Genomic DNA, 10427 nt, shown 5'->3' on the forward strand with positions numbered 1-10427 from the left:
TGCAAATGCTACTCACAGAGGGACGGCTGACTCATTATGAATGGGTCCAGCACGGGTCAAATGGCGGGTCAGCAGAGTTCCACACGTTGTGTGTATGAAATGTCTGTATCGTCACTGCACTGTATTCTTATGAACTATGATATTCTGGCCATGGGTCACATCTCTCGCCGAGGTCCAGCATGCTCTTACACGCTATTACTCAAACTAACTGAAGTTAGTTGCATTCAATAACTTCTTCTGTGTTTTTTTGCCGTGGCCGACGCAATAGCAGAGTTACCAGCGGAAACACTGGTACAAATACAGGTTTGCTTTGATATACAATTGTGTTAATAACAATTATAACTGTAGACAAATATCAGAAGTGTGGACCGGCGCTGTTGCTGCTGTGTCTCCCCATGTTGCTGGGGAGCCATGTGGGAGTGAATGGGGGCGGGGCTCACTCTTATCCTCAGTGACTGTCTGCCTCTAGAAACTAAGCAGTGCAGGGAACCACTCTGATTGGTACATGATCAGAAAGTGGTTTACAGAGCGGTAGATTGGCTTTGCAAAAAAAAGCTGGAGCATTCTATGAACGAAATGATGCATTTAAAATATTGCTTGATCACGCAAATTGGATTGTGGGAAGCCAAAATCGTGATTGTGATTAAAATTAGATTAATTGTGCAGCCCTAAATCCAACTTTTGCAAACTTATCTTTGGTCTTTCTGAAATTCTGAAGGGTTGGACCTTCACAAACATGGGTTTTGAAGCAAAATCTCTTCTAATTTTTGGACTTCTTAAAATAGACTTCACCAACCCAACTAAATACCAATTTAGGCATTCAAGATTATCCCATAAACTAATTACCAGCTTAGTTCAAGCCATAGAGCACAGCACTGCGCCCTTATCTGCCTCTCTGCAACATTGACACACATTGTGTCAGGGTGTGAAGAGGACTTCTTGTGGCCTCATGTGTTTGAAGGGAGGAAACTGAGTGTGACTGTTTGTCTCCACACTGTCTGTTACTGTGCTGCTGTGACAAACTGATTAAGCTCCTGAATGCCACTTTTTGTCACTCTTCACTTCTGCAAGGGACGCATTTCTGTAGTAATTCCTTATGTTTTCTAACTGTCATTCAACAGATTGATTTTTATTTATTTACGGAAATTCAGTTTTTATTTGCAGTAAATCATTAGATATCCATATGTTTTCTGTGAGCAGGAAATGAGCTAAATTGTAGAGGAGAGAGAATATTTGCTTGTATAAGAAAATCGTAATATTTAATGTATGATCTGTGTTTTAGTGTTAGGGAGTTAAGGTTGCCAACTGTTTGCGTGCCAGGCTGGTTCCTGTTTATAGAGGTGGCGCTTCACATGTCATTCCTCAACTGTGTGCCAACACAGGAGCCACTTAAAGCTTAGTGGCACTCACTGTAAATGAATCCACACTGCAAAAAAATAAAAAACCCCGTTCTGATTTCCTTGACAGTGTTTTTGTTGTTGCAGGTTTTAAGGTCTTGAAATATGAGTTGCTACATGCTTTTACCTTAAACCAGTTTTGCTTAGTGTAGAGCTTTACATAATACTGGAAGCACAGGTTAGCTGTGGATGTGTTTGATGTGTCTCAGAGAGTTGTTTGTGTGAATTCCAGACTTACATGATTACTAGCTTGTTGAAGTGCTCGTGGGACCAGAACAGAGACAAGGCACACTGCACCATTAAGTAATGACGAAGACATGTTGGAGTCAAGGTAAGGGACGTTTTATGACGTTGACTGGCTTAAGACCTTGATGTGTCTAGAAGGAAACACTGCTATGGGCTGTTAAGTCCACATGGCCTGTATTGTATATATTAAACTTGTTTTGAGACTTCTATAAACCGCATATTTTTTTCCTCCTCATTGGGCTGTTTTTAATCTGTGTTTGCAAATGTGAAAACAGTAAATGAGACTTCTGTCATTTACAGATAAGCAGAGCAATCACAGAGTATTGTAAAAAGAAGCCTGGATCATAAGCATAGATGAAGAGATGGTAGTTGCCTCACAAAAAGTAATCCGTCAACATCTACAAAGATCTAAGATTGTGGGTCACTCAAACTGTATAACAACATCTAGCAAAGATGGTAACCATATGAGTTTTACCAGTAATGCACACAGAAACTAATCACGAGGCATAAATTCAGAAACTATTTCCTCAAAACCACTATTTTGTGGTTTTGAGGTTTTGCTCTTCTGTGAATCAATGTTATAGTTTTTACTACATATTTAAGCAGCGTGAATGCAACCATTAGGGGTTTCCTGAGGTAGCCAGAACATTTGCTTAATTACACATTCTTTACTAACATTCTGGATTTTAAGAATGAGACCTTACATGCAAGTATCCCAACCCATTGTGTTTAAATTTTGTACTTGGCTAAAAAACCAACAACAAAGTAAACAGGGTGAAGTTTTATTTTGTTGGCAAAAGTAGTTTAGTATTTGTTCATGAATAGAGTTTGTCTAAAGGCTGGCTTTCTCTCTGCCAGTCCCACCAGATTTGAAGCCTCCTCCTTCATTGCTGTCATTTTCTGTGTTGACAGCAAAGCTTGTCATGATGCCTATCTTTTGTGTCTGCAGTTGTATGTCCGTTTGGGTAAACTCACTGAAATCTTTTTATTGTGATTTCAGACAATGTTTGAGAATGTAATAGAACTGTGAATGGTTCACATCCTTAGCAGCTGTTGTAATAGATTTACTGTACATACTTAGGTGTGACCTTCCGTTCTTCTTTGATTATACTCATTACACACACGCACATATGTTTACAGATATTTTAACCCATTCATCTTATGAGGCAGTATGCCAAGCTTTTTGCATGTTTGTTTGACATGTATTTTGTAATTACTATGTATTTGTGAGCTTTGGATAAAGACATAAGCAGAGGACTTGTAATTAGAAGAAAGCACAAGAGGCAAGAACCGTTGTGGGGGAAATGCATCATGACAAAGACACGGGGCAGGGCAACCTTTCAGTCATTACAGGGGATTGAGACATCGGTGGAGAAGTGAAGTTGGAATTTATAAATGTTTTGTTTGTTAGAACAGTTTTGTTCATTTAACAAGCACAATGAAACATGTCATTAGTAGAGACCCTGAAAACACTTGGCAAAGCCCTACTTATTCCCTTTTGTCAATTCCTTGTGTGAGTGTCTTGTTGTCATCGGTCAGCGGCAAGTCATAATTACAACAATGATTCTTTTAATCTGAAATATATTGATAATAGTATTTAATATGTCAATTTTAATACACACTATTAAGCACAATTACATAGTAAATATGTAGTCTCTTCCAATGTTGTATTATTGTGTCAGTGTGTCGATTTCTAAGTTTAAACATTATTTTGTGTTTGTACAACAATTAAACCAATAAAAGACTAAAAATATATAGTAAAGTAGTGAATTGCACACAAGTCTGAATCAGTCACTGATTTAGAAGTGTTTTTAAAAGTAGGACAGAATAAAATGTGTCGCTTCAGAATTAATTTACAAAAATAAATAAACAAAAAGCAAGATTGTATTTTACAAGACACTTAATTTCTTTTTGAGCTAGAGTAAATGCAGTTAAGATTTGTTTTCCCTCTGGAACTACACACCAAAACTTTCTTTAAAATGTTAGTTTGCCGTTTTTCACTTTTCATCCCAGGGTTAGGCTAGCATGGAGCTTCCACTACCTAATTTCAGGAATTAATCAGGCATACACACTCCTTTTGGAATTTTTATATTGAAGGAGTTATCATTGATAATTAACATGATAATTTACTAACATTGGCTAAATTAACGTAAGTAACATAGCTAACAACGTTAGCTGACAGTCTCCCCTTCAGCTTGTCACGACAAACGATGTATAATGTTTGTAATGTTATATCGTTAGTTACTTTGGTAACTCCAGATTTATTATCTAGGAGGTAAGCCCTCTAAGGGCTACGCTATTGGGTTTATCCCTTCGCGCATGCGCAGTCGTGAAGATTTTCTTTCCCGCCCTAGGTCCAGCCGGGCCTCAACTACGTCCGCATTTACTGCATATATACAGAGCGGACCCGTGTTCGACTCCCAAAACATCAGCTTTTCTCAACTAATGTTCTAGGAGCAGGTGGCCCGACTTAGAGGGCTACGCCTATAATAATAGAATCTGGAGTTACCAAAGTAACTAACGTTCTATTTGTATAGGCTTCGCCTCTAAGGGCTACGCTATTGGGTTAGGGCGAAGCTGATGTAGTCAATGCCACCTGCGGTACAAGGTCCACAAGCGAACAACACCACATTGCCCCAGCAACAATGTACAGAGGTAGTCAGAGTCATTCTTCTGACAAAGCCTGCCTGCCAATGGCGTGGCCGGAAAGGTTCATGTGGCGCAATATGATGCAGTAGTAGGCCTACAATGATTAAGGGGGTTAAGGTGATTGATCTGTCGCGCATGCAACGGAGAGACATGATTACCTCCGTGCATGCAACATGATATGACAATGTATGAGATAAAAACTGTGTCTCACAAGAAATACCCCAGGTACAGGAGAGGTGAGACAGCAGAGCAGGGTCATTCAGCACTAGGTGTGAAGGAGATTGGCAACAATCAAGGCATCCGCTTTTTATTATTATTTATTTTTTTTGCACATTCAGCGCGGCATTACGCGTCACTGACTGTGGACAAAACCGCATGAGACATGGAGATTCAGAATATCTTGAGATAAAAGCGGATGAAGGGGCACGGGGAAGCCAGGAGGCTGCCGCGCAAATGTCGGCTACTGCATGCCTTTAAATAGAGCCGCAGACGCCGACAAAGCCCTCGTAGAGTGACCCGAATGTCTTGGGGGGGCTCTTTCCCTTCCGAGCTATAAGCCTGGGTAATAGCCTCGCACAGCCAGTGAGACAGACGCTGTTTTGAGAGGGCTGATCCTTGGGAGTGTTCTCTATAATGCACAAACAGCTGCTGAGTTTCCTGATATTGCGTGCGTAAAAAATATTGTGACAGAGCGCGCACCGGACACAACCGGTGGGAAGCCTCCTCCGCACGTTAGCGTAGGTGGGGGGAAAAAACCCCGAGGGAAAACACCCTTGACTGAAAAGAACTAGTTAAAGTCTTCGGTGTGAAGGAGGGATTTGGCTGAAGGTGGCTGCGCTCCCGTCCCCTCTATGGAGAGGCAGGACGGAGAAACTGACAGTGCACATAAATCACCACTCTTTTGGCCGACGTTAGGGCAAGGAGAAGGTGCTGTTTAAGCGACAGCATTCTGAGCGAAGCCTGTGTCAAGGGCTCAAAGGGGGCTTCCCCAGAGCCGCAGCACCAGAGCTAGGTCCCATTGGGGGGGCGAGGGGGCGAACAGCCGGTTTTTGACGCCTAACCCCTTCAGGAAACGTTTCACCAGGGGATGCGCAAAAACTGTCCTCTCACCGAACCTCGTGACAGGATGAGATGGCTGTGCGTATGCTTTGACTGTAGATGGAGCAAATCATTATCCACCAGAGTTTGTAGGGACGTCAGCACGAGAGGTAGGGGACACGATGTGGGGTCTGCGTCCCTCTCTGTGACAGCGCTGGAAGAGACACAGCGCCTGCGTAGCCTGCTATGGTAGAGGGGGCTCTGGAGCCCTGGATAGTGCGTACCACGGCGGGGGGCAAGCCTAATCTCTGTAAGCGCTCCCGCTCAGCACCAGCCCCACAGTCCTGATTTATCACTGGGGGATGACAGATGCACCGTTCAGCTGCGATAGTGCGTCTCCGCCACGGAATCTGCCAGGGGGGAGCCACCAGCAGCTGAACGAGGGTTGGGAACCAGGACGCGCTTGTGCGCTCCGGTGCCACCAGAACAATTAACAAGATCCCTCCGGACGCGCTCAGGAGGCGAGGGATCAGGGGTACCGGGGAAAAGCATATAGGAGGGTTTTGGGCCAGGGTTTGTGGGAGAAGGCGTCTACGCCGAGGGAGGGTTGTCCCGCGCGTCAAGGAGAACCACAGTGTGCACTGGTTGTTCTCTCGTGAAGCGAACAGATCCACCTCCGCTTCCCCGAACCTGCTCCATAACGTTTGAACGATAGTGGGATTCAATCTCCACTGTTGTGGGAGGGCCCCCCCCTCGACATCAAGTCGGCGCTGGTTCAAAATCCGGGGAGATATACTGCTTTGAGAGACAGCAGGTGGCTGTGCGCCCACAGCAGGAGGCGTCTGGTATTCTAACAGCCGGGCTGAGCGTATGCCGCCCTGGCGGTTTATGAATGCCGCCGCCGTGATGTGTCGTCCGTCTACAACATGCCTCCCCGTCACCACTGGTGTAAAGTGTTTCAACACCTTCAAAACCGTGGACAGCTCCAGGCAGTTTATGTGAGGGAGAGGGGGGAGGAGGCAGGCCTCCCACCACCTGTGACTCGCACATTCCCCCCAGCCAGTGAGGGACGCGTCTGTGTACCGTCACATATGACGTCACTCTGCCCAGGGGAACCCGGAAGACAGGGTTTGGGGACTCCCCAGTATGCCAGGTTGATTGGAGGGAATGAGGGATGGACAGCATTCGCCATTTGTGGGAATGGGATCGGCCGGGCGGTGAAACCACCTCTGGACTTTCCTCATGTGGAGGAGACCAGGGGGACCACCTGTGTGCCGCGGACATCATGCCCAAGAGCCGCATAACTGACAGCGTGGCACTGTCGCGCGCGGCCTGAAGCGGGGACAACAGAGAAGTCAGGGCTTCCTGCCTCGGTGCTGACAGCCTGGCTCTCATGCTGACGAGCTCATGTTACGCCCAGATAAACATACGATTTGGGGGGACGAGGGCGCTCTTCTTCCAATTTATGGCACAAACCCAGGTTTGTAGGGGCTGCAGAACCTCCATAGTGTGCAGCGCCGCCGCTCGAGAGGGGGCTAGAATGAGCAGATCGTCCCAGTAAAAGAGGACTCTGATGCCCTCTCCCGTAGAGGCTGGAGCGCCGTTTCCATGCACTTGGAAAGGTGCGGGGGGCTAGTGAGTATCCGAACGGCAGAGGTTGAACTGGAAACGGGCCCCTTGGAAGGAGAAGCGCAGGAATTCCGTGCTGGGAATGATTTGGATGTGAAAGTAAGCGTCTTCAGATCCACGGATGTAAACCATTCGTTGGGGCGCACACATTCCAACACGTGCCTGATGGTGAGCATGTGGAAGGGCGCTCCATGACATACGGTTGAATTTCGACAGGTCGAGGATGGGACGCAGTCCTCTGACTTCTTGGGGTGAGAAAATAGCGAGAATAAAAAAACCTCGTTTTCCTCCTGCGAGGGACGCGGGAAATAGTCCGCTCGCCAGCAACCCTTCTAAATGACGTCATTGCGTCTGACTCTGCCAGGGATGAAAAACGTCGTCTCCAAACACACCGCGAAAGGGGGGGGGGGGAGGCGAACTGGAGTGTGTAACCCGTGTTATCAGCTTTGACATCCACGAGTCCATGTGTGTCAAGCCAATCCATGCCGCGCTGCACTCTGACAGTGGGCGAGCACATGTCTGAGTGTTGTTCACCGACATGGCAAGCAGGGAGCGCAGAGCCCATCCCGCCGCTGGGCGAGACGAGTGATCGCGTCGCCCAGCCCATGGTAGGGCTTTTTCGAAAGGGCAGTGGCCGGTCGCCGCGTGTGGGGGGGAGCGGTCACTGGGTTAACCCGCCCCCCGCCGCCGGCATCGCCGTGGGGGAGGTGGGTGACAAGCGTCGTCGTCCCGTGGGAGGACGTCATTTCCGCTGCCTGCGCAGCGGGGACGCAGTGGCGCCCGCTGCGGCGACGGCCTGTGTGTGGTGTGTGTGGAACAACTGTCATAACAGTGCCCTGTTTAGAGCAAACAGGGACTGTTCGGCTGAGGGAAACAGCTTTTAGATGTGAGGGAGTGGCCTTAAGGGCCGTTGTGTTCCAACTCTCAGTGAAGAGGGACAGTCGATCCCCACGTCCCGTCATTGCCACCGCCGCTGCTGCTTGCGGGTGGCCGGGAGGCGGGTTGGAACAGGTGGGGGGCTCTCATGGTCCTCCGGCCTCGTGCAGGTTGACGGCCGTGTGGCATCGTCTGTCGCTGCGGAGGGGGACCGGGTGGGGGCCCCGACGCCGAAGCTTGGGAAGACGCAGCCGCAGCGATGTGCGGGGTGCTTCCGCTTGGACGGTTGTCATGGCGACGGTGGTGCTGTTGAGGAGAGCCTTCCACGAGCCGAGCCTCCGAAGCCGCTCGGCGTCCTGCCGTTGATGGAGATGAGACGTGGCAGTCTGTAGGGCGGCAAATAGTCCATGGGGGCTATGGGACCGTACAGAAGCTCGCGTCTAATGTCGCGTGGCAGCCGAGACATGTGGAGCCAGATGTTTCGCTGGGCCACAGTCTGCCAAGCATCAGCCTGGACAGCGCCACCGTGGACGCGTGTGCAGGGTAAGGATGGCGGTCATAGCCTTACCAATTCCGTGGCAAGCTCCGAGGGGAGGGCGCCGGGAGTAGTGGCCATCGCGGAGACGGCGGAGGCCAGTAAGGCGATGTGTGTTTGTGCCGCAGCCCTGGGCGGACATTGGTGGGCCCGGTCAGTGACTTGAGCGCACACTTGATCCTGGGGAGAGGGAGGCTGGGGCTTCCGGTGGCGAAGAAAGTAGCTTTCGGAAGCAAAATGGACGCCAGGCTCCCCTCCAGGGGAGGACTGAAGGAAAACCTGCGTCCGTATCGCCGAACCCGAGTAACGGGGATAGCGAGAGACGGGAGCCTTCAGTTTCCCGGCTGGGAGAAAGCCTCCTCCACAAATGGCCGAAGCTCCGCAAAGCGCGGCCAGAGTGGGGCCCGTGAGAGGGCGGCTCTGGGATAAACATCACCGTCAAAAGGCGCAGAGCGGGGCTGGCAGCTCCGCGGGAGCGCTATGCCTCTAAGCTGCCGGCCCTTTATGATCTCCGGCAGGTCGGCGAAGAGAGCCTTAGCGGTGGAGGCTGGAGCGGGTGGGGCAAAGGGGAAGGCGCTCGGGCGGTGCCCAGGCCGTCGGGAGACGGAGAGAGCTCCAGGGGAAAGCACAATCGCCGTCTCGAGGCCCAATCCCCCCAAAGGGGAGGAGGGGGACCCCTCCAGAGGGGAGGAGGGGAAACCGGTGATGGAGGCGCTGTCAGAGAGAGCGGAGTCGCGGACTCATGCTGTCGAAAACGCCGTCCGCCAGCGGTCCAAGGTGCCGCGCGGATCCTGTCTGTCTGCCCAGCTGCCGTCTCCGTCCCGCCAGCTGGCAAACAGAAAAGCTTCCGCCGTCGAGGTTAGCTCTTTAGACGACAGGCGGGCGCAAAACTGGCAGGAGGCGGGGCGGGTGAGAGCCTGGCCGGCGTGAACGGCACCCAGGCAGGCTGCAACGGGGTGGAGGTCCGGCGGAAGGATGTAGCCGGTCGGCAGGAGGGGCAGACACGGGCACCGGCGGAGGTCTTGAGCTTGACTTCATACTGCGAAGTTGAAGAAAAAGTGGGAGTCGAACAACGGGTCCGCTCTGTATATATGCAGTAAATGCGACGTAGTTGAGGCCGAGAGGACGCTAGGGCGGGAAAGAAAATCTTCACGACTGCGCATGCGCGAAGGCTGGATTAAACCCAATAGCGTAGCCCTTAGAGGGCGAAGCCTATACGAAATAGAACTAATTAAATTACGTTAGTTTACAAGAAAGAAGCTATGCCAATTTTCCACTGGTGTTTGTTTCTTTGCAGTGTAGGAGTGCCAGAGTTTGGCTTCCCCTCATTGCACTAAACATTAACCAACTTACATGACAAACTACATAACGTTAAATATGAGTACTGACAGTGGGCTCCAAATGCACCTTTTTCCTTAATTTAGCCAGCTGTATTTGCCTTAAATATCAGGTCAAATCAGGCCTTAACAAGCTGCAAGGAGAGCAGCTGGCTGCCTGCCTGACTGAGATTCTCCATGACAAGCCCAGAGGGCATTAAAGCTGTTTTTTTCAAAGCCCAGTAACTAGTGCTGTCAGTTAAATGCGTTATTAACGGGGTTAACGCAAACCCATTTTAACGGTGTGCATTTTTTATCCCAAGATTAACGTTGTCTTTGGCATAGAAAACTTTGTAGTTTTTTTCACATGCCGTCGCAACAACTAGTAACGTTTGAAAAACTACAACACCACAGCTAGACCGGAAACAATACAACAGGCATGCCACACACACTTGTTTGGGCTTGCAAGTCGGCCAAAGAGTAATAACTTTACGTTTTGAGTGGATGGTAGCATGAAATGGATGCCAATAAGATTCTGAATGGAAAGTTTATTTTTGCCAAATGGTTCCATTGACAAGACCAAAGTGATCTTTGTGTTTTGCCATTTTGAACTGAGCTATCATCACAGAACGTCCAGTCTGAGATACCACTTGTTGGCCAAGCACAGAGCTGATGCAAATTCTCCGCCCCCGCCCCCCTTGTCAAAGTATTTTTTTTACCCTTTTATTGATGGACAGTGTT

The 10427-nt window shown here is 49.2% G+C and overlaps 1 protein-coding gene across 13 annotated transcripts in view; it reads left to right on the forward strand.

The window, feature by feature from the left end:
* The window catches only part of LOC116692375 (neural cell adhesion molecule L1-like protein), a 58211-nt gene that overhangs the window by 11366 nt on the left and 36418 nt on the right, over positions 1-10427 (forward strand). For 4 of the 13 annotated variants that reach the window (XM_032520628.1, XM_032520621.1, XM_032520629.1 and 1 more), the window contains exon 1: positions 1488-1728. The exons of 1 other annotated variant lie outside the window; for it this stretch is intronic. In XM_032520628.1, the coding sequence (XP_032376519.1) occupies positions 1715-1728 (14 nt within the window). In that variant the 5' untranslated portion in view covers positions 1488-1714. Of the gene's footprint in view, positions 1-1487; positions 1729-10427 lie in introns of those variants that run through there. 8 more of the 13 variants (XM_032520623.1, XM_032520624.1, XM_032520622.1 and 5 more) reach the window with 3 other exon arrangements.

The sequence above is a fragment of the Etheostoma spectabile genome, chromosome 7 (assembly GCF_008692095.1).
Source record: "Etheostoma spectabile isolate EspeVRDwgs_2016 chromosome 7, UIUC_Espe_1.0, whole genome shotgun sequence".
Classification (NCBI taxonomy): domain Eukaryota; kingdom Metazoa; phylum Chordata; class Actinopteri; order Perciformes; family Percidae; genus Etheostoma; species Etheostoma spectabile.